Source organism: Nanorana parkeri, unplaced genomic scaffold, assembly GCF_000935625.1.
Source record: "Nanorana parkeri isolate BGI_ZX_2015 unplaced genomic scaffold, ASM93562v1 scaffold255, whole genome shotgun sequence".
NCBI lineage: Eukaryota > Metazoa > Chordata > Amphibia > Anura > Dicroglossidae > Nanorana > Nanorana parkeri.
The window spans coordinates 666,379-690,875 of NW_017306523.1; the positions used below are offsets into that span (position 1 = coordinate 666,379).

The window sequence follows — 24,497 nt, forward strand, 5'->3', positions numbered from 1 at the left end:
ATTGAAGCAATCGCTTGTTTAATTTCTAGTTCGTTAATAGGGGATTCCAGGACCTCCAATTGAGTCTCCTCTAGTTTAGGGAGGTGACTAGCTGCCAAATACTTATTAATACTGTCCAAATGTATTTGCTTAGTTTGAGGGGTAGAGTAGGGCCTGATGTTATAAAGTGAGGCATAAAATTCCCGGAAAACAGTTAAGATGCCTTGGGTGGTATGTACCAGTACGTCCTGTTTAGATTTGATTTTAGCTATAAAGTTTGTTCCTTGTCCCTGTTTAAGTAATTTAGCTAAAAACTTCCCGGGTTTTCCCCCTATTTCGTAGGACCGCTGAGAAAAATAATTAAGGGAACGCTTGTATTTATTTAGTAAGGCCTCCCTGAGAGCTTCCCTGGCAGCTGTCAAAGCCATTAAGTCTGTCTCCGTCATTGTACGTTTATGACGGCTTTCCATGGCCGCTACCTTCCCTGTTAATTCTAATATTTTAGTGTTAGCTTCCTTCTTCTTTCTAGTCCCATATGAAATAAGAGCACCCCTTATAGTCGCTTTATGTGCCTCCCAGAGAATCCCTGGTGACACTTCTGCCCCTAAATTTTCGGAGAAGTAATGGGTAAGGTCCTTCTCGACAGCCGCAAATGGACGGGATGTCCAAGCTTGCAGAGAGGGGAGGCCCGGAGCTCAGCTTAGGTGCGTCCTGCCGCCATGAGTTCTAGGACACGCCCCCCCCCGTTCGTCCACATTATCTTTTCTCATAATGCTATATATGTATGTGATAGTAGGTGGAAGTATTTCTCTGAGTGCTAAATATTTTCTTTTTAATTGTAACCTCACAAGAAGTCGTGCACAGTTTCAATATAAAACAAGAAGAATCTATATTTCTTAATTAAAGAGGAATTTATTTATTTTTTGCTTCTTTTAAGTTGTGCTGGTTTAAGTAAATGACAAGCTGACAGTGGATGCATCTGTCAGTGGCTGTTCGCATGTAATCATACATGGTACGATAACCTGCAATTCGAAATTGATGATTGTCCCAGATTGATTGTTTCCAGGGACAATCATCTATCCTGAACTGCAGTTAATCGTTCCACTTACAATTACATGTGGACTGACAGTTGTGGCTGCTGTCAGCCCGTCACTAACTTTGAACAGGCACATCGGCCGCATCTGTGCGGACACATCTGGGATTCCTGCTGCAAGAATTTGTGGGTTCTTGCGGCAGGAATCTCCAGCCGCAGCCTAAGGGGCTGTTCACACGACGTCCGTTTTGTGTGCTGACCGGCTCCGTACGCTAATGCACTCAAAATGTATCCCTATGTGTTTTATGGGCTCTAGTTCTCACATGCGCAGTCCGTTCAGCTTACGACATAACAAATACTGCATGTCACATTTTGTCAGGTCCGGAAACGGTCCGGATACGCAAACGCGCACGAAACGCAACGAAAACAGAACGGCAATGCAGCTAAGGGGGAAAAAAAAGAAAAAATTGTATTCTTGCTCCACCTATTATGATGTCATCAACGTTGACAAAAAATTAACTGTCAGCATCCGGACCGAAAACTCATCAAAAACGCACTGCATCAGCAGCTCCACGTCTGCTGATCAGGACCTGATCTCATGTGAACAGGCCCTAAAAAACGCGTGGGGCCTTGCAGAAGCTCCATACGCTTGTTAAGAAATCTTTGCGAGAATATTTTTTTATACTCTTATGCCAAGCGTTCAAAAGATTGCAAAGCTTTGGCTTCCCTGTGTAAATTTGCGAGCCCAACAATTGGACTGAATTACAGAGAGCCATGAGATCACCACTGTAGCCTTCTTGGCAGGGAAGAAAATTCCATCTCGGCAGCTGCTCATTCAACATGGAGAAACTGGAGCTTTGCGGTCACATGATTGTTTGAAAAAAGTTTAAAAAAAAAAGGTATTTACACAGATTTCTTAACAACTGTATGGCATTGGGTAAGAGCAGTGGGTAGGCAAGGTTTTATACGTAGATTATTTAGGACTTTCCTTTTACTTTCAGTGTTTTTATTAAACATGCAGTTCTATATAATTTAGGTCCGGGTTTTATTGTAAAACCTTTACTAGTCTTCTCAATGTTCTTCCTCCTTTTTGTCTTTTAGGTTAAGAGAACTACACTTGTGGACAGCAGAACATCTGTAACAGATGTGAAGTTTGCCCCTAAACACATGGGATTAATGTTAGCCACTTGTTCAGCTGATGGTGTTGTGAGAATATATGAAGCCCCTGATGTCATGAACCTCAGCCAGTGGTCTCTGCAGCATGAAATCTCCTGCAAGCTCAGCTGCAGTTGCATCTCCTGGAACCCTTCTAGGTGAGTGTTTGTTTCCTTTCCTTTTTAATCTCTTATTTTATTTTTTTTTGTGTATGGAAACTTGGCATTTGTTGAAGGGCTAAAATAATCCTCTCTAGGACCCTTTTATATTCACTTTGGATATTTTAACAAACTTACTTGTAGATTTTTACCTGCTTCTTCTGTGGAGGCATTGATTTTGGGCCATTCCAGTAACATCAGCAATCCCACTGTTGAATAGGAGGGTCTGCCTGCTGCAGTCATGTGATGAGGCCTAGTGTTCTCATAGACCTTGCATCCTAGGCATCCCTGTAGACGCATGGCCTAATTATCACCAATTAATCCGTATACACAGGACGGCACTGGGGATGCCTCTAAGTTAACTTCTAGCTCTGCATAAAACTATTTTATGGCAGATCCAAAAATAGGCCTAATTTTTGTCCTGATCAGCAAAGCCACCTCTGAAAGAGAAATGAAAATAAAATTCAGCTAAATCCATTCAAGTTTATAAGTTGTTTTTTTTTAATTATATTCTTATATCTGTTAAAATATGCAAACTATCTTTTGTTTTGCAAATATACATTATGGATTCCCAGGGTACTGGGCTAGCTCAAGAGGAAACTTAGAAAAGTAGCTTGCCTTCTTGCTGGCCTTGTGTGATTGGAAGCTTCAGTCCGATTCACTGCTGTGATTCGTTCAGTTCTGTAGTATGTAAATGAAAATTGGCTTTTTACAGTTTGGTTGTAAGGAGAAACTAGAATGTATGATTAGGGGAGCCTAGAGCTCTACCGTTTTGCTGAATCAAAGACTGCATCTCATGCTTTAGGCATCATTTCACATTTAATAATTAACTGTAGATTCTTAATTTTATTATTTTTAGTAACTATAATAAAGGAAAATGTGTAGAGCTGACTCTACACCCCCATTACAGCTACAATAGCTCCCTCTAGTCACTGGTCATTGTCTGATATCTTTGGACCAGTCAAGGATGCAGTCTAACTGGAGGAGCATTCTAGCTCTGTCTACTAGATGGATTAGTTGCTATTTATAATTGCTTGTACACCCTTATCTTTTAGTTTTATTAAACTGCATTTTAGCGAACTTCAAATATACAATCTAGTCAGAACCAAGATTGAGATGCATGCAGGGAACGCAGCTTTTCTGCCCAGAACTTTTATAATCGAGACACTAGTGTTGTTCTCCAGGCCGCCTCTTTGGATTTTGTAGGTTATTTGGTAGGAGCTTTTTTTATTAGTACTATTTTTAGTCGAGCCTTTCCCAAACACACTCACTTTCAGCCTCTTTGCTGTCTCTCACATAAAGGGCCGGTTCACACCACAAAGAGTGCATTCCAGAGAGTTCGGCCTCTAGGACGCATTGGAACACAACCTGGCCGGCTCCCTGCATTCAGGGGCGGGAGGGGGCGTGGTTATGCATTGCACTATTTTTGCAGATCACACTGGACCGGAACGCAGGCACTAATGCCGGCGATCACACTGCGGGCGAGGACGCACTCTTTGTGGTGTGAATTGGCCCAAAGAAAGCCTGCTGTATGAAATAGTGAGTATGAAGAAGCACCACACAGCCACCAATTCAGATCTACCTTGAAAGTAATAACCTGATTGTGTAGATAAAGCGAGAGAGGAGGTTACAGAGGACAAATAGCAGGAAAGATACCTACCATGTATGTTTGACACTACAACTCCCAGTTTAATAATTTTGTAAATACTAGAGGTGCACCGAAATTAACATTTTAAAAATGAAACCAAAATGGAAAAAAAAATGTCAGGCTGAAACCAAAATTCTTTTTTTTTTCCTAGCCTTTTCAATTTTTTTTTTCTGCATCCCCCTGTTATAAATGAACAGGAATTCTCTATACTGAGTGTAGGTTTACCATGTCCACAATCATGAATGAACAGGAGCTGATGTAGATCACTTCCCATGCATTCATAATTGGGGACAACATAAACATACTATGTCCTCAATTATTTACAAACACTCGGCGATCGCTGAGAGCTTGTACTCTGCCCTCCATTCTGACTGTCTGTCACAGGAGGCTGAACGAGTGTCCCAACCTCCTGTGACCGCTGTCTTCGCCCCCACACCGCCGCTCTTCGAGTCTGTCACAGGAGGCGGGGTAGGAGTAGAGCTCAGCTTCCTATGACAGCTGTCTCCACACACTGCCGCTCTCCTGATCTGTCACAGGCGGCTGAGCTGTGCTGGAGGAGAGACGACGGCTGCTCACAGCGCTCTCTTCCGCACTGCTCCGCCTCCTGTGACAGTTTCTCTCCTCCCCGCTGGGACATAGAGCAGTGCCCAGTGGGGAGGGCCGAAAGCATGGATTCACTGCTATTTCAGCCGATATGTTTTTGGCGGTCGAAATTTCGGTTTATCCCTAGTAAATTAACTTGAGTAGTGGATGGAATCCTTCCTTTTTAAAATTGCATCTCCCGTATTCCAATGCACAGTTAAGTTTCTTTGCAGTCATTTAACCCCTTCGTGACGGGAGACGTACAGTGTACGTCTTGTCACTTTGTGCCTATATGACTGGCCACGTACACTGTACGTGACGAGTTATATCAGGCTTTGTAATGCCGGTATTTGCTGATTCTCAGCATTTAACAGTCATTCATTAATGTCTCAGTATTGAGGCATTAATTAATGAAATAATTAAGCTTTTTGTAAAAGCTTCTTCCTTTCATTAATGAAAGAATGAAGCCGTTACATGCAAATAGAGGACCGCAATTTGCGATCCTGTATTTGACAGCTCAAAATAGCAGAGAGGTAGCAGTGACTCACCTCACCTCTCTGCTATTTGTTTTGACAGCTGGAGAGCCCGATGTTTGGATACATTTCACTGAAAGGATACAATGTATCTCTTTTGAGTGAAATGTATCATTTCTGATCGTCTAGGCACGATCAAAGAGCTTTTAGTGAGATCTGAATCTGACTAAAGTCAGGATCAGTCTCTAAGGTTATTATTAGCTGTTCCTAAGTTTGGATCAGCCTAATAGCCAAAAATAAAATAAAAAAGTTAATTTATCAAGCTGTCATAGTGATTGCTTGATATAAACTGACAAGAAAAAAAAAAGTTTTTTTATTTTTATTTTTTTTACAAAGTGTAAAACAAAATTAGGAAAATATACATTATATATAAATATATTTTTTATACTATAATTAATATAAAAAAATTCTAAAAAAAATAATAATAATCAAAACTTGTGAAAAAAGTGTTTTCTTCTAGTTTTTTTTCCTCTTTTTTTTTTTATTTTATTCAAACTAAGTGAGGGGTTAGGTACACATATGTGATATAATTATATAGCCCTATCTATTCCTCTAAAAAACAATATATAATATGTGTGGGTACATTTAGTAAGAAAGTATATTACTGACGTGGAAGAATCACACATCAAAAATGTAAAAAATGTGTCAGTCATTTATGAACAGAACCTGAAAACTAGCTCAGTCATGAAGGGGTTAAAGTGTCTTTTAATTCAGTGCAAGTTCCTGGACTTTTGGACTGTGTGATGCCTGGCTCCATCCAGCTTTTTTTTTCTGTGACCTGAGTTTATAAAACACATTCATGTAGGTGTCATATCCAGGAGATGGCCTCCTTTTAGTGAATAAAGCAAGCTAGGAGGTGCTGAGTTACTGGGACATGTGGTACATGAGTGCTGGTGCGTGCCGCTACTTCACGCCCCCAGCCTAAAAGGCAGAATAATCTATGAAGCTGGCGCGGTCATGCAACTGCATTTTTGTAAGTAAAATTAAAGTAATTACCGGGTACAAAGCAATCTGCAAAGTGATCAGGAAGTAGGGATTCAGGGCATATAGCTGTTTATATCCTGAAGGTTGTGTTTTAAAGAGATACTGTCAACCTAAACATGCTGGGAAAAGTGACTGTGTCTCTGCAAAAGGCTTCACTCTACTTAGGTCTTCCTTATCAATGGTCTCTGCTGCTTCCCCCTTTTATAACCTGTACTGAAATGTCCAGTGTCTGACCCAGTGGAGCTTTGATATATTTCCCCAGCAATGTGACAGTACTCGGGCTTAGCGATTGGCTGCTATACTCAAGAACGGTCATGGAAGAGATTACATGCTCCCCCAATACCCATATGTTTTGTGTATTGTGACTGGATGCAGAGGAGGGAACAGCAGGGAAGTGATGGTAAGTTGAATTTAAAAGGTTGGGGGAAGACTGCAGAGACGCTGTCACTTTGCCCTGCATAGGTAAGGTAACAGTGTCTCTAAGATAAATTCAGTGCGCTTTGTGATCTGAGCATATTTTTAGTATTTCCTGGGTATCATAGGTCTGATTTCACTTTTTGCCTGGAATTGCACTCTGAAGTGTATTATGTTTCCACAGGATTTTTTTTTAACGGTGTAGTTACTCATGCAGAGTTATTATGAGCCAGCATATAGTCACCCCAGAAATTGATGTCATGGTGGAGATGTTCCTGATGATAATACCAGCTAGTTGGAACAGAAATACTTCCTCTCCTTAATTGCATCATAGGCTATAGCATTAATTAAAGCTATTTAGCAAATGAACTTTTCCTTTTTTATTTATTTTTTATACTGCTATGATGTGAACTTGGCTCGTCTGTTTTGTAACTCTTGTTCATGTCTTTCTCTTGTTTTACAGTTGTCGTGCTCATTCTCCTATGATTGCAGTGGGTAGTGATGACAGCAGCCCTAATATAATGGGAAAAGTTCAAATCTATGAATACAATGAGAACACTAGGTAAAAATAAAACAATCTATGCATTTTACCAAGTTTACGTGATATGAATGTTCTTGAGGTGGTAATGCCAATATAAACCTAATCGCAACAAAATTAAAATTTTCCACTTGCAGTGCAATCAGATTTAGCTGCTCTTCCTAAAAGGATCATTTGAGAATTTTGTAAATTCACTTGTTCTTCTAAAAAAAAAAAGTTTTTCCTCATTCTCTAGTTGGTCCCCAAACCTCTGATTTGTAAGGGTGAGGGGGACAGGGAAACATGGAAAGGTACTAGGCGATTTCCCATAACGTCTTCCAGGACCGCATCACGAGATGGAATCTCCTCCCCCCACGCACAGGAAACACGTCACTTAAACTCCTTTAACCTCTTGCCGTCCGCCCGTTAAGAAAAAACGGACGGACGGGAGACTCGCATCAGCGGGTTGCCGTCGCTAGACGGCATTTATTTCCTGCTCGCGCGCGCCCCCTAGCGCACGGGCAGGAAAGACCCGCTCGTTACTACAGCCGTTAACGGCTGTTTCACATACAACCCATCAGCGGCTCTATAGCCGCCGATCGGTTGTATGGCGTGAATTTCGGAGCGCCCCCGCCCAATCGCGAGTGCCGCCATCTCCCCCCTCCTGACCCCTCACCTTTAATCCCGGGATCCGCTAGCCCATCTGCGACCCGGGAGAAAAAAATCTATATAAATAAAAAAAGTAAAAAAAAATGTCACAAACAAAAAAAGTAAACCCCCCCCCCCTTCGTTTACGCACATATAAACGTAAATATGAGTCGCATGCGCCAGCGCACGACGTGACCCCGTCTTTTATATTTTACCAAAAAATTTGGTAATAATAAATGTTTTAGAATTTAATATAGGGGAACAGGTTTTTGTTTTTTTTGAAAACTGTAGTTTTTCCTTAATATATTAAAAAATAAAAACCGCAGTGGTGATTAAATACCACCAAAATAAAGCTCTATGTGTCCCCAAAAAAGGGTATAAAATTCATTTCAGTACAGCGCTGCATGATGGAATAAATGTCAGTCAAAGTACCGCAGCGCTGAATACTGAAAAATGGCCTGGATGGGAAGGGGGTTTAACACCCCGGATGTCAACTGGTTAAAAGACCCTCCTCTCTCCTCCACTCCCTCAGTCTTTTGTGTTTCCTCAGTCAAGCTGGGGAGTGCATCACAGAACGCTGAGAGGGGCTTCCATGTGGTGATGCTGCCCGGGAAGTCTCCTTAATGGCTGCCTATGTAGGGCAGGTGGTGTAGGTTCGCCTACCTGTTGTGAGCCCCAGGGATTCTCCTATCGCTGTCAGGAGATGAGGCTGGCTTCCTTTCCCCCTTCAGTGCCCAGTGCGGGCCGGGACCGGGTGGACGAAACCCCCTTGGCTAGGTCAGGGGAATCGGTGGACCGCCGTTCAGAGGGGTCTGTCCAGTTCTCAGGGCCTCGGGAAGGTGTTCCAAGGCCAGACCAGGTGGCCGCGTACGTCACTTCCGGCGCGGGTGACGTAATTTCCGGGCTTGTGCATTCCAAGAATGCATATAGGTGAAAAAATGCCAAACCTTCAGTACTACTTTAATGTCGAGTGGTTGTGATCCACACTCGAATCCATTGTTCACATTATCGTATTGACTTTTAATCTTCCCTTTTGAATTAAAGTAGTGCTAAAGGCTATGTATTTTTTAACCTTAATGCATTCTCTGCATTAAAGGAGTGAATTCTACTCATCCCCATAGTTGGAGGCGACGTGTGACATTGAAACTGTCGCACGTCGGCTCTATTTATCAGTAAGGGAGCGAAAACATACAGACACTCGCTCACTTCCCGATTCCCTCCCTGTAGAGAGTGGTGACCGTCAGTCATCACTCTCCGCAGGGATTCCACTCCTCCCCTATCCGATCCTCTAGCGCTGACTGTAGAAAAGGATGGGGAAGGGGGCGGGCATAGCTGGATCTGCCTCTAGAGAGGCAGAGCCCGCTGTCAATCAGCCAGCAGGGTGGATCGCGTCAGTATTGTCTGGGCCGGACTGTTGAGCTCTCGGCTATCGCCCGCTATATACTATGTTTTGGGTCACGGGAGGATTTTAGTATATGTCCTCCCGTGACCCTAAAGAGAACTCTGGGGGGAAAAAAAGGTTCCCCCATACTTCTCTTTTAAGGTAAAAAAAAAAAGAGCCCCAGTACCTTTCCATGCCTCACCCCAAAACTGCTTTTCTATGTTCACCACCGCCAGCGCCAAGACTGTGTGTGCTGCTTCCCTGAACTTCCAGCTTGTAGAGGAGAGATTCTGAGGCCACTGAGGATTTGGGAGGGATAGGCTGTCGCAGCTGCCTGTCAAAATGCTGTGGGAAGGGAGCTGTGTGTTCACACAGCTCGGCTCAGGTTCTGGCCACTGGAACGCACAGTTGTCTCGTTTGCAACTTGCTAGGTAAAGGACACTCGCAAACAGTAGAGGAGGGCAGCCATTTGAGGCCAGCAAAAAAAAAATCAACTGGGTTAGTGTTAAACAAAAGTAAAACAAATAAGCAAGTGTGCTGTGCTGAATACAAAAACCACAAGGGTTTTATTTCACTTTTTTAAGTTTTGGATTTAGGCTTGTGATGACTTGAACCATTGAACTTTTCTAATTAATATTCTACTCTGAATGCTTTTATGTAGCACCTGTACTTAGTCTTTTAAGAGACTTAAATATTTTATATGTTTGCAGAAAATATGTGAAAGCTGAGACATTTATGACCGTCACAGATCCAGTCCATGACATTACATTTGCTCCGAACTTGGGGAGATCATTCCACATCCTTGCAGTTGCAAGCAAAGATGTCAGAATTTTCACCATGAAGCCTTTAAGGTGAGTTGTCAGGACAGAATGTTCAGTTCACTCTGATTATATTATTGTATGCCATCTGATACGTTTTAGTAATCTTCCCTCCTGTCACACATCCAAGTATTGCATGTGTCAGCTGCAGAGTAGGTGTACTATATTTTTTGGCTTCTATACTCTGCTCCTTTTAATACCTGATGTTGGCTCTAACTTCATACTAATGCCACTTCAAAGTTTGAATTTCTGAGGAAAGTGCTGGGGTAAATAAACCTCGGCCTACTCGTATCAAATTTACATATACACTGTATAAGAACAGGCCGTTTCATAGCTGCCACTGTTGAGGATTAGTTCTGAAATTGATCAGGATGGTATGAGAATCTAAATCTGATTACAAAGGTAATGTTTTTCACTTTACCAAAGGGCTGTAATGCCTGAAATGAAAAAGTAAACGTATGTGAAAAAGCATATATTGTTGCAAAATTATTTTAGAAATATGTAACATTTTCATATATAGTTTTTACTTAAAGTGACATTAAACTCAGGCGTTAAATCTTAAAGGAGAACTGTGGGGTTAGGGCTTTTCCCCATAGTTCTCCTCCTTAGGGTAACGGGAGGACACAAACTAGCGTCCTACCGTCACCCTAAGCTCAGTATACCGCGAGTACAGCTCGCGGCATACTGAGACGATGAAGCGGATCCTGACAATTATGTCTGGATCCGCCCAGCTGCGTGAGTGACAGCTGGCTCTGCCTATCTAGAGGCAGAGCCAGCTGTACCCTCCCCCATCTGTTCCGCCACTCAGCGCTGGAGGATCGGAGGGGGGAATCCAGCCCCTCCCCTGTCACGGCAGAGAGCCGTGACAGGATCGAGAAGTGAGCGAACGCCGGTATGTGTTCGCTCACTTCCCGATATACTGAGCCGACCTGTAACAGTCCCATTGTCACAGGTCGGCTAGAACTATGAGGTGAGTGAAAAGCACTCACCTCATAGTTCTCCTTTTAAAGATGCATTCAAGTACTTTAACTATTAACTAAAAGGAATCTTATTTGTGTACTTTTTGTTCTCCATGGTCCATGGTGAGAGAGCTTGGAGCGGTGACTACTTTACAACACACACAGGGACCATGGGGAACAAAAGTAGCCACCCTCCAGAAGGAATGACAGTGTCCGCATTAATTCAGAGATGATTTGAGGATCTGCAGCCAAGTGATCCACAAATAAGATACCTTTTTTTTTTTTTTAAATAGTTAAGGTACTTGAATTACTTTTAAGATTTTCAAATGGTGTATTGCAGCCATGGCGCTATTGTGGGATTCTATACACCAGGGGCGCCCACTATTTTTCGTCTGGAGATCTACTTTTCAAATGACGAGCTCATTGAGATCTACCAACGAAAAAACAGCTGCATTCAGGGGCGGGAGGGGGCGTGGCGGTGCATTGAAGTCAATGGCACCGCAGCCAGGCTCCGCAGGCAGGCCCCTCGCCCACAGTGCGATCGCCTGCATTAGTGTCTGTGTTCCAGTCCAGTGCGATCCGCAAAAATGCTGCGAGCACTATTTTTGCAGATCGCACTAGACCGGAATGCAGGCACTAATGTGCCTGCATTCCGAGTGCGTGCGATCGCAATGTGGGCGATGCCATTGACTTCAATACAGCTCCACACCCCCTCCCGCACCTGAACGCAGGGAGTCGGCCGGCTTACATTCCAGTGCGCCCTACATCCCCGCTGGGGAGAGCAGCGGGGATCCAGAGAAGCGGCGGGAGGAGAGGACATGGCGATCTACCAGTGATCGCTACGCGATCGACTGGTAGATCGCGATCGACCTTGTGGGCACCCCTGCTATACACTATGAACAGGATGCACCCAAGAATTCTGCTTGTATGAACACCTCACCATTTGTCTTTTAAAGGTCTTCAACCTTCTATTACAGAGCTTTTAAAACATTTGAATAAATTGTTTTTAAATATGTGTTATCTAAGTATTAGTGGCCTTTTTAGAAACACCATGATGCATTAAAATGTATGTATAGCCAAAACTGTTTTTGGTTTTGGATAGAGTAGAAAATGTTTAAAAGCCTATGTGATTTATATTTTGCAGACTGCCCTTCTGGGGAGATTTTCCTTACTTTCTGTCTTGAATATGCCACAGGAAGTGAGAGGAAATCCCCCCAAGGTAAGCAAAATTTTCATCTTAATCTTTTGTCCCTACTAGAATATTTCTCCTCACTTTTAGCTCTCGTGACAACTCTGAAATGTAATATCACTTGAACTTGCTGTCTCCATGATAATGGTCACCAGGACAAATAGAGGGGTGCATTTCCCCAGTGGGTGCATGCACCACAATACAGACTTGGCAGAAGATTTTGCCCTTCACTATAGATCATTGGTTCGACCTCATCTGGAGTACGCGGTCCAGTTCTGGTCACCAGTACTAAGAAAAGATGTCCTTGAGTTGGAAAAAGTCCAGCGAAGGGCAACCAAACTAATTAGGGGTATGGAGGACCAGAGCTACGAGACGAGGCTACTAAATTTAAAGATGTTCACATTAGAGGTGAGGAGATTAAGGGGGGATATGATTTCCATGTACAAAATGTTTAATGGTGGTAGCAACATTAGCGATAAACTGTTTAAAATTAACTCCGTTACAAAAACTAGAGGCCATCACCTAAAATTGGTGGAAAAAAAATTCCAGCACAAGGGGCGAAGGGGGTTCTTCACAGTAAGATCAGTTAGGGTCTGGAACTCACTGCCACAGGCGGTGATTTCAGCAAATAATGTGGAATTGTTCAAGAAACTTTTGGACGATTTCTTAAGGGACCGTAATATACAGGGGTACAGGTACTCCTAGAATGAGATACTAATAGGTTGGACTTGATGGACTAATGTCTTTATTCAACCTCAAATACTATGTAACTATGTAACTATCCAAAACCTAAAACATACTTGTGCTTGTATTTGTAGGTGGAGTAGCCAGACTACATGTTTATTGTAGTAGTTGCTTGATAGAAATATTTTCATACATTTTGCTTCCTTTTGTGGGTTTCTTTTAACAGAAAAGAACTGACTTCTGCTGGGGGTGTGACAAAATTTGAAATTCATACAGTGGCACAATTTGATAACCACAATTCACAGGTATGGCGAGTAAGCTGGAACATAACTGGCACAGTTTTGGCATCGTCGGGTGATGATGGAACTGTTCGGTTATGGAAAGGTATGGAAAGTTTTATTCTTAATGAAAATGTGGGCTTATTCAACATAGCATAATGCAGTAACCAACAGCAATCAGTCAGGGTACATGTCCAATTGGATTGTTAGAGTAAAAGTCTGGTTGGTATGGGTTACTATTATAGGTTATGGTAGCATCATTTTCATTAGTTTAGGATGTTGGGGTGCGATATTCATGCAATACTTTATAACACTTGTTGTTTGACTAAATCTCATCCTTTGGTGTTTTCTTTGCTCACTTCTATAGTGTTTTCATGTATTGTTGTGTAACTAAAGCCATTTCTCTGCAGTAGGTGACTCTGGGTACATAAAATTAAATAGATGGGATTTTTTAAAAGAACAATTACTAATGATAAAAAGGTATTTTATTCCTGCATATAACAAAATCACAGAAGAACAATTAAGTGGTTCAATTCTATTTGCATGAAGTGTACGCAACAGAAGTCATATGATACATATCCACTCTTCGTAAACTATTGTTCAGTTAGTTATATCGTAACAATCATGGGTAGTAGAAATGAGTAACATATCCTTAGTCAACAGAAACCGATTCATGCAGTAGAATGAGGATGGCTTAACTCTACGCTTTTCTCAGATCTGCTCATTTAGCACCCTAAAGTCTTATGTACGAATATATTTTATATGTCATAATGGGATGTGTGACTTTGAACTCTCCATTACATACAGTTTTCCATGTGGAAGCACATTCTCGCCTGGGGAGGTGAAATTAATGCTTTACATGTGTTGGGTAACTTTGCAACAGAAAAAATTGAGAAACTGCACTCTTCCCAGCTGGTCTCAACTCCCTCTCAATTGCCAACAAATGACCTCCAACTCTGCATGATCTCTATCTCCTGATTAAAGTATATCAGGGCTAGGAAACCTCAGCACTCCAGCTATTGTGGAACTATAAGTCTCATGAGGCATTGCAAGACTGACCGTCACAGCCATGATTCCCAGATGCATTATGGGGGTTGTAGTTTCAACACAACTGCAGTTATGAGGTTTCCATTAATTTGCTCACCCCTGTTATAACAGTAACCTGAACGACCTTAGCAAATGTATAAAGCCCTTTCTTCTGAATTTGTTTTAGCCAACTATATGGATAACTGGAAATGCACTGGTGTTCTAAAAGGTGATGGGAACCCTGTAAATTCCAACCAGCAAGGATTCCTTGTTTCTTCTTTTGGATCCACCAATCAGAGTTTACCTAATTCTATTAATGGCTCATCTTCTAGCAGGTAAGTGATGCATTCTTAGGTGCGCTCTAACACTGAAAGTGCAAGTAAGTTGTCATATCTGGCATGTTGGTGTTAATTGTATGTGATTTTTAAATATAAGCATGTTTCTCAAACACTGATAAAGTACCGGTATCTGTCTATTGATGTATAATAAGAATAATTAAAGTAAAACTCAAGCCAAAACACTTCAAGCTATGCATACAGTAGGAAGGGTTGGGACCTCTGTCATTTATTGCAGGTTTTGTCATCATTCGGCAAGTTCACTGAGCGATGGACATTTAGAGTTGTCACCAGAACAGGAGTAGAGGAACATTTTTGCGATGGAGACACCTGTTCTGCTGACAACTTTCAAAGGTGAGATCTTACTTCTCGTGTCTTTAAAACAAAAAGTAAGGAAAACATCCTCTTAATTGGGATGCAGGTAAGAGCAAAATCTTGACAGGGACTCCAGTCCTTCCAAAATGTAATGTAAATATTTGGCTGGAGTTCTACTGCAAGGATTTTTTTTTTTTTATGTGTCAGTAAAATTTTACAATAACTTTAAAATAGAACCACAATATAATACAGATGAGCTAGAGTGTATAGGCATGTTTGGACTAGCCGCATGCAGACATGATCAGAATGCAGACTAATGTCTGTTGTGTGCCAGCAGTGGGGGGGGGGGGGGGGGTGGGGGGGGGGGGGGGGGGGGGGGGGGGGGGGGTTGAGGGTGTGTATGTGCCTTGTGTTACAATGCAAGGCACAATTTACCCTTTTTTTTTAACTTTATTGAAATGTCACTGACATTTCTTTCATTCCTATGGAGAGCTCCACTGTGAAAATGGACAGTGACTTCCAGTGCGTTGTGGAAAGATGCAGCATGTCTGCATTTTTCTGCAACGCACCTGAAGGCAGTGCAAACGGGAAGCCTACAAAACAATTGTTTTCTGTGTGCCCTTGCAGTGAGTGGCGACAGAAAAACAGACAGGTCCTTAATGTTCTTGTTGGTGAATACAGCAATGATGTTAATTCAGTGATCAAACTGTGAGCTGCAGATAATTCATGTGAACCCCAGCCACTGGTTTTTAATTTCTAATTATTTATTTTAGAGCCTCACATTTTTATTTTTTTTTACTGTTATCTGTGGCACTGTTTAGGAGATTTTCTCTCTCTCTTCCTGTTCTGGTGACAACATTGTCATTTGGAGAAATAGTATAGTGATGGGAAATCTCTAACGTTTACACATGCACAAAAATAAATAAAACAAAGTCTTATGTAGGTTCCAACCTTCTTCCGCTGCACTAAAAAGGATATTTTGCATCGGTAGTGTCTGCTGGAGAGATTTTATTTTGCCGTGATAATTTTGTCCCTGGGACAAAAAGTGAGAAGAAATTATACCCAGTGAGGATACTGTCGTTGTGCTCAGACAGTTCCACCAATTCTAAATATTTCAGATGTTGGGAGTCGGATTAGAACTTTTCAGACCTACAAATCTTCAAACGGATAATCAGTGTGCACATTTCTCACTAAGCTAATCAAGTCCTATCACATGTGAGAGATCCAGCAAGACCAGAGCATTTCCCTTTTTATACCTGTATACTCATTTCTCAAACAAGAGAACCACACAGAGCAAAATTAAGAAGGATCTGCTGCTTTATTGTAAATGAATGTCGGCATTACAATTAACCAGCTTTTTTGTGAACTGGTGCCAAAAATTAAACTGCATATTCAAAATGAGGTCTTAAACTATTTTTACAGCCAACATGTTTTTTAAACTTTTGGATAGAGTAAGGGAGGGTCAAAACTTGTAGATTTTATTTTTTTCCTATACAGTGGTACCTCTGTTCACCAACTTAATTCGTTCCACGATTCTAGTCGTGAACCGAATTAGTCGCAAACCGACTCAAATTGTGATCAGACCGCGATCTCGACTAGAGGAAGCCACGACCATGTGTCAGAGCAGGAAAGATAGGTGCGGTTTTGTTCGTCACCCGATGCGGAGTTTGCGAACGGAAGCAAACTTTTGCCGAACTTTCTGTTCGCCAACCGAATTGTTCGCGAACAGAAGCGTTCGTGAACCGAGGTACCACTGTATACATTATATTTTGTTTTGTTTTTTTGCTACCTGTGTCAGGATATCTTAATATCTTGCTAAAGTTGTCATGGGAGCTAGCATCTGTCTCTATTCCTGAGCTAGTGGCAGGCAGTTAATGGATGAGATGAATCTCCCCACTGGGGACGGACAGCAATACAATCCTGACAGGGGTTCTAAGGCCTCACCGCTTTATCCAAATGCTCTATCCATTTGCTTTTAGTTATACATTTAGATTAGGTGGCTCCCACTCTTATCTGGGATTACCAGTGTTGCAAGTTGTACATAAAGCTGCTTTCTAACAATCAGTGACATGTTGGTTAACTGGAAAACCTCTCCATTAGCTCGGGCCTGGACCAAACCTGGTCTCTATGGCAAGGTAGAACTGCAGCTTGACAATATAATACAAACTTTGTGCAAAACATGATGTACAGCAAGCTAGCTTTTAAATAGTGCTACCAATATGATGCTACATCTTCCCCAATACTGTACAAGAAGGCATATTGAACTACAGCTTCCAGCACTAAGACCAGCAAATAAAACAGTTACTGCAACAGTACTGCATCAGACCTGGCACATCCAATGGAAATACAGAAGCTGCAGTTGAGAAACAATGCATGCTGAATTTGTATGCAGCTCGCTGCATGCACAGTGTACTGCCTTGCAGAGATCTGAATGGAGTGTCTAGGTTGACTACATGTAAAGTTGAAGAAAAATATATAAACCGTGATGGCTCAGTGTGCAATACAACAAACACTGCTGGAGCTGCCACAACGCACTAGGCTGCCCACCCAAACACAGCAGATTAGCTAGTGAATGGACTCTAAAGGAATAGCTTACCCATTCAGGGCCTGTGTGTCCAGGGGTGTCACTGGTTTATATTTTGCCAGTTAGTAAGACCGCACAGGATTTAATTTGTATTTTCTTTCTTGCAGTTGATGAATTGTTACTTAATATAGCCATATTAGCATACACTATAAATGTTTGTGCAGCACACATAATTGTCACCCAGCTGCTCACACATAACCTTGTATACATTTCTCCAAGCCTGAATTACTATGACAAAACCCTAAATGAAAGAATCTTGAGGTTTTTATGAGTTAGGCTCTATATTGCAATTTATACTATATTAATATGCCCCTCAATTTTATTATCTGTGGTAATTGCTTCATTAAATGTATTTTGAGTGCCTCTAATTTTATGATGATAACCAAAATTTAGCAACTTCTCACAGCATTTGTGTATTATTTTTTTAATTTATTAAACATAACTACAATGCATTTGTTGTATATTATAAAATGAGCCAAGGATTATAATAAAGCTGAACTCTAATTTTCATACATCTTAATCGTGTGGTTCCATAACTGCCTAAATTGCTGGAATTAATTCTGTCTGTGGGTTATAATATGTGCCAATATTATTTTAATCAGGCAGCCAGAAGCTCCAAGGACTAAAGCGGGGGCCCAATCTAATCTCATTTTTAGTGGTCCTGTTTACTAAAACTTGGTCCTAACAAAGACAAAAATGACAGTAACCACAGAGTTTTCTTCTTTCATGCAATTCCTCCTCCGATTTCGTTAAATGGTCAAGAGCAGCTGTTGTTAAAGGAGAACTATGGGGTTAGGGCTTTTCCCCATAGTTCTCCCCCTAGGGTAATGGGAGGACACAAACTAGTGTCCTCCCGTCACCCTAAGCTCAGTATAACCCTAAGCTCACCCGTCACCCAAAGCTCGCGGTGTACTGAGACGCTGAAGCGGATCCCGACAATAAGAGCCAGCTGTACCCTCCCCCGTCTGATCCGCCAGTTAGCGCTAGCGGGGAGGGTGGGAATCCAGCCCCTCCTCTGTCACGGCAGAGAGCTGTGACAGGATCGAGAGGTGAGCGAACGCCGGTATCTGTTCGCTCACTTCTCGATCTGCTGAGCCGACCTGTGACAGTCTCATTGTCACAGGTCGGCTAGAACTATAAGGTGAGTGAAAAGCACTCGCCTCATAGTTCTCCTTTTTAAATTGTTTAAAGACTGGACTGTCAGCCGAAAATCTGGGTCTGAACGTGCGAATTGTGGCCGTCAGCGACTAGTCAATGTTAGGGCAGAACGGAGAGTGGTAAGACTGGTACAAGGCAACAGTGCAGTGTCAGATTCCTCGCATCACCTTTCAGCATCTCGTGGAGTCACGAGAGGACCCAACAAAGTCATCTTGTGGAGTCATCTTGTGGCCCAACGAAGTACTGATGGGGTGGTCATAATAATCTGGCCACTCAGTGTATATACATTTTACAGTAAGGGCCCCTCACTTGTAGATTTCTCTCCTAGGTCAAAATGACATACCCCTGCAGTCGGGCCTCTGATGACACCCATGGCATATGAGCATTTTCAGTAGATTGCCCTAAAGCCTCCTGAGATGTGTGATGTAAGCATCCCAGGAGGCTTTCGGGCAATCTACCAGAAATGCTCATACACTGCAGTGTGTCATAAGAGGGTCAGCTGGCCCGATGTGCATGCACCATAGCACGTCATTAGGAGCTAGATGCCAATTGTGTTTGAGCATTTTCAATAGATTGGTCTCCTGGAATGCTGCAAGAACCAGGAACAACCTCCATAGATACAGTACAGTAAGTGCGTTCCCTTTAGGGCCAGAAGTGTTAACTGGCAGAATCACCAGGTGAAATAAAGTCTAAAAAAATGAAACTAATGCAGCCACCACATCTAAGGACTGATGAGCTGCAATATATACATATTTTTTCTTTCTGGGTTTAGATATGCTTCAGTTAACCTGCACTTAAATAACCCCAGGGCAATTTGTTGTCAATGGTCCCAAGCCCTTGGTGTGATTTCCTAGCACCAGGGGGGGCAGAATATATCTTTTACCAAATATAGAAACCTGCCAATGTAATTTTACAGGAAATCATTAATTTCTAAATGAAATGGTTTTTTAAAACAAATTTGGTGTGCCCATTAGAAGTGTTCAGCTTTATTGTCCATTTTTGTTTTTATTACATCTAATCCGTACAAATAAGATGTTTGCTTTTGTTGATAACATTTTATCTGAGTGATGCATTTTTTTTTCACCCTTCTCCGTTTGTATTGTGTTCTTAACAGACCGCACAGCTGATACCAAGCTAACCGGAGTAACTTTGCTGTTTTGCTGCTTGTTGCATGTACGCTGGATTGGATGCAAAGTTCTTTTTATTACCCTCCCCAGCACAGTTTGAATCATTCCAGGATATGCAGGATGTCTTGTAACTACAGTTAAAAAAAAAAAAATCATTTTGTGTATATGTTTAATATTTTTTTTTTGTTTTGATATAATAAAAAGAAAAAATTTACTTTTTATCTTGTTTCTGTTCTCTAAGCTACATTTCCATTGTTGGAGTAATGGCTTATACATGCCCAGGAGCACAATTCTGTTTAAACTGAGCCTGAAACCTGTGGAAAGTTCTGTTTTTTAGGTTTTTTTTTTTTCAGCAGTATAGTTATTTTTCTGTTTTTAGTCTTTGTTATAATGTAAACATGCATCCTTCACAGAATCTGCTGTTGCAATTCTGACCTTTTTTTAAAAGTCTTGATTGCTTGTTGCCACTCCCAGACAGAAAAGTAACAGAGTTTAAACTATGGTAGATCTTCAGAGAGGCCAATTTCTTTTCATTTCTGTTTGGAGCGGAGATTCTTAAAAAATGTAATTTATTGTTTAATATTAAATGAAACCACACTGTGCAGGAAATATTTACAGAAAAGATATTACAAAACAGACATTAGTAGCACTGAAATAAAAGGGTTTTCACAGTAAAAAATGTTTGTGCAGTTTGTCTGGTTTTAGGTTTAGTGCAGGGTTCAGATTACTTGCAAAATCCAATCTGATGAGCAAGAGTCCAGCCTCTGACTGCAGCAGCTTTTTATTGTCCCTTCAGAGTTTTGCAGATTACTTTTTTTCCCCCCAATCAAAGGGGTGGAAAGTAGGTGTGCGGTACAGCATTTTGTTATGCTCAGCTGACACCCCTCAGCCTTTTGCCACCAGAGCACTGAAGGACACAGCGGAGAGCTTTAGATCTTGATCATTGTGTTATGGCGCCACCTTCAGGAGTAGGACACCTAGGTACAAAACGCACAGCCTAGGGGCAGCCCCTGACGGTGGTCAAACCCTTTAACCACTAGAGGCCGTCCAGTTTCTACCTACTGTCGAGGAGTAAGGACCTAAGCTCCCTGCAGGAAATCTTGGTTCTTGTTACCCTGCAGAGAATTCTTCCTTTTTTTGTTTTTTATATTTTCTTCAGTCTTCAAGACCTTCAGTCAACAGCTGAGCTGGGTGGCATGCTGGATATAGATCCTTGTAGTCCCCCCAGCTCAGCCAGTGAGTTCACGCAGATCCTTAGCTACAGTCATGTGAAGAAAAAAAGTACACCCTCTGAATTCTATGGTTTTATATATCAAGACATAATACAAATCATCTGCTCTTTAGCAGGTCTTAGAATTAGGTAAAGTCAACCTCAGATGAACAACAACACATGACATATTACAGTGTGTCATTATTTATTTTACAGACATAAAATAGAGGAGCCGTGTGTGAAAAACTAAGTACACCTTAATGATTCAATAGCACCAACTTTGGCAGCAATAACTTGGAAGTAATCGTTTGTCTCTCACATCGTTGTGGAAGAATTTTAGCCCACTCTTCTGTACAACTTTGCTTCAGTTAATTGAGGTTTGCGGGCTCTCTTAAGGTCCTGCCACAGCATTTTAATCAGGCTGGGGTCTGGACTTCGACTTTGGACATTGCAATACCTTGTGAGTCTTTTCCTTTTCAGCCATTCTGTTGTAGATTTGCTGGAGTGCTTGGGATCATTATCCTGTTGCGTGAGCCAATTTAGGCCAAGCTTTAGCTGTTGGACAGATGGTCTCACATTTGACTCTAGAATACTTTGGTATAATGAGGAGTTCATGGTCGACACAATGACTGCAAGGTGCCCAGGTCCTTTTGCTGCAAAACAAGCCCAAATTATCATCTCGCCACCACCGTGCTTGACAGTTGGCATGAGGTGTTTATATGCTGTTTGATTTTCACCAAATGTGGCGCTGTGCATTATGGCCAAACATCTACTTTGGCCTTGTCTGTCCAAAGGACATTGTTTTATAAGTCTTGTGGTTTCTTCAAATGCAACTTTGCAAACCTTATTATTGCTACCATGTTATTTTAGAGATGAGAGACTTTCTTCTGGTACTTCTACGTATTGGGCTTTTTTTTTTTCCTGCCTTTTGTGGATATCTCAGGATCTGTATATCTGGAAGAGGTATCCCAAGCTCTGGGTTGTTTTGTCTCCTGGGGGCTGCTCGTTCATCTCCATGTCTTCTTTTGTCATTTTCTCTGGTTGTGTAGGCATCTGTGCAATTTTCTGGTTTCTTGAGTGAGGCTTTGGAGACCTTGGGGTTGTTTCTGTGTTCTGCCTTTATACTGCTTTGTGAGTAACTGAGTTTCCTCTAGCTGTTAGGGGGTTTGTCCATTGTCAGGGGCTGCCTCTAGACTGTGTTACTTTTGTACCTAGTGTCCTACTCCTGAAGGTGGTGCTATAATGAAATGGGCGCAATCTAGAGCTCTCAGCTGAGAAAAGGATTTTTATGGTGAGTACAAAAATCCTATATTTTGTCTCTGAAAACAGACACACTGGAGAGTAGTTGTATTTGTGTTTTTTTGGCACATTATATTGACTCAATGGTTTATCAAACCATATTTCCAGTAAAAATAAGGATAAATGTTATTAAGTGCACACAAACACAATACTTTTTCTTTTTTGTCTTTTCGTTACATTTTTAACAAAAATAGATGACAAACATGTCGAGCTTTAACATTGTGTGTGTGGGAAACGTTGCGATAACATGGTACCCAAAATTGTCTATAAGCAGCATTTTTAAAAGCTTTTTATAGGTCATCAAGTTAGGCCAGCTCATAATTTATTATTTTTTGTAAGATTTACTGGTTTCATACTGTGCTGCCAAAATAGCAAGGCTCACGTGCAGTTTCAACTGTAAAAGCCACTTTTCCCTTATCGCTAATATACTAACCTATACTTGTATACCCCCCAACAACTTCACAGCAAGAGTTGGCTTAGGCTCTGTATTGGATGGCTTCAAAATAAAGCTGATAATGTGTGCAGGAGTGACTAGGATGGATCGTTGGTTGGTCACAGAGCTCTCATTGCCCTTAGCTGCCAACACATAATAGTGTAGTCCACTAACCAGTCAAGGATTAGGGCAGGCAGGAAGCAATCCGAAGTGAAATCTGTATCCAGGCTAGGGTCAGGACAGTAGATAATCACAAGACTAATCTGTAACCAGGTAAGGGTCAGAAACAGATGCTACCTGGAGACAAGGTATGTCCCATTGTACAGTAGTCAGCAAATGCTATCGCAAGCCTAGAGCTCTGGGCTTGTGATGCTCAAACAGGACAACACAGCCCCTAGCAATAGAGATGTCACCCTGCAGCTGGCCAGTGAGAACGATGAGTGGCAGCTGCAGGGTAAGTGACAATAGGAGCATGTTTCATGCTCCTAACATATGCACTGTACTTAAGTGGGAAAGGCAAACTCTATAGGCCCACTCACACATATGCTTGTGTGTAGGTAAGGGGTCTCAAGTGTTTGTAGTATAAATACACCTACGTTGGAACTTGGAATCATGGCATAACATACAACATTAATACAAGACAATACTACAAGTAGCTTGAGCAAGGTAATTGAAAATCATAAATTAGGGGAATTTCTAAGTTTCTGATGATCGGCGGAGTGAAAAAAGAAAGCCACAGCTGACTATAACATGACCTTTTGCCAGAAGGCACCTGGAAGACTGATGTAAGGTTGAAAAAGGCTCTATGGTATGATGAGACCAGAAATTAGATTTTTGGCCACCGGAAAAGCATAAGCTAAATACTGCACATTTAGCATTCTGCCATGTGAATGCTAAACTTCTAAAAGGTCAAACACATGTGAAGGTAGAACAAATAGTGCAAAATACAGGTAATTGCTTGCAGAAAACGAGAAGCAATCTGCAAGAAATCTTGGGAGATAAAAAAAAAAAAAAACTACCAGCAAGAACGAGAACCTAAACAAAGCCAAAATCAGACATTAAAGGGGAACTATGAGGTGAGTGATTTCCACTCATCCTCATAGGTAGAGCCGACCTGTGACAAAGAAGCTATCACAGGTCGGCTCTATTGATTGGTAAGTGAGCAGAAACATGCACCGATCCTCTCACTTCCCGATCATCTCCTTGCAGTGAGCGGTGGCTGTCAGTCACAGCTCCCCGCAGTGATTCCCCCCTCTCTGATCCTCCATCGCTGAGTGGAGGAATGAATGGGGAAGGGGGCAGGTACAGCTGGCTCTGCCTCTAGATCGGCCAGAGCCAGCTGTCACTTGCGCAGCTGGGTGGTCCCAGCTGCGGCGCTCTCAGTATATTGCGGGCTGATAGCCCGTGATATACTGAGCTTTGGGTCACTGGAGGAGTTTAGTATATGTCCTCCCATGACCCTAAAGAGAACTATGGAGAAAAACACTTAACCCTTAGTTCTCTTTTACGAGTGGCTTAAAAACAATGTTAATGTCCCAGGATGGCTTAGTCGAATCTTTTGAGAGTATTTTGTTTCAAATATTTAAGCCTGTCTGCACTGTGCTGGCAAATTTCATTTAATTTGTAAACTAGATGAGCAGGGCTATTTGACCTAACAAAGAGTTAAAAACCTGAAGACATTGTATGATAATGAACTTTTAAAAAAGTGTCCCTCACTTAGTCCCTTATTAGCTCTCAGGCATCTATTAGCATCACTAGCAGCTTAAATCCTATCCTATGTAAAATCCTGCTGCAAAGAAACAGCTAAAAAAGCAAGAAATTATGTGTTCTGCGTTAATGGGAACATATAACAAATATCTTGTGGGGGTTTCTCAAATTTGGCTGCAAAAGTGGAAATACCCTTTAAGGCACTAGGAGAAGGGGTAGGGGGGTATTGAAGTGATTGCTCTTCAGATAATATAAGTGTTCTCTACAATGGATTTTGATGCACATGGTACAATAGAGACTTCAGTGGTGGCTGGTAGTGGAGCACTTCTTGGCAACTATACTA

The 24,497-nt window shown here is 41.7% G+C and overlaps 1 protein-coding gene across 2 annotated transcripts in view; it reads left to right on the forward strand.

The window, feature by feature from the left end:
- Window positions 1–24,497, forward strand: part of SEH1L (SEH1 like nucleoporin) — a 35,395-nt gene that overhangs the window by 6,907 nt on the left and 3,991 nt on the right. Inside the window, exons 4-9 of one of the 2 annotated variants that reach the window (XM_018556833.1) lie at window positions 2,114–2,325; window positions 6,950–7,048; window positions 9,743–9,883; window positions 12,909–13,066; window positions 14,174–14,321; window positions 19,493–19,723. In XM_018556833.1, the coding sequence (XP_018412335.1) occupies window positions 2,114–2,325; window positions 6,950–7,048; window positions 9,743–9,883; window positions 12,909–13,066; window positions 14,174–14,321; window positions 19,493–19,505 (771 nt within the window). In that variant the 3' untranslated portion in view covers window positions 19,506–19,723. Of the gene's footprint in view, window positions 1–2,113; window positions 2,326–6,949; window positions 7,049–9,742; window positions 9,884–12,908; window positions 13,067–14,173; window positions 14,322–19,492; window positions 19,724–24,497 lie in introns of those variants that run through there. The other variant, XM_018556832.1, reaches the window with a different exon arrangement.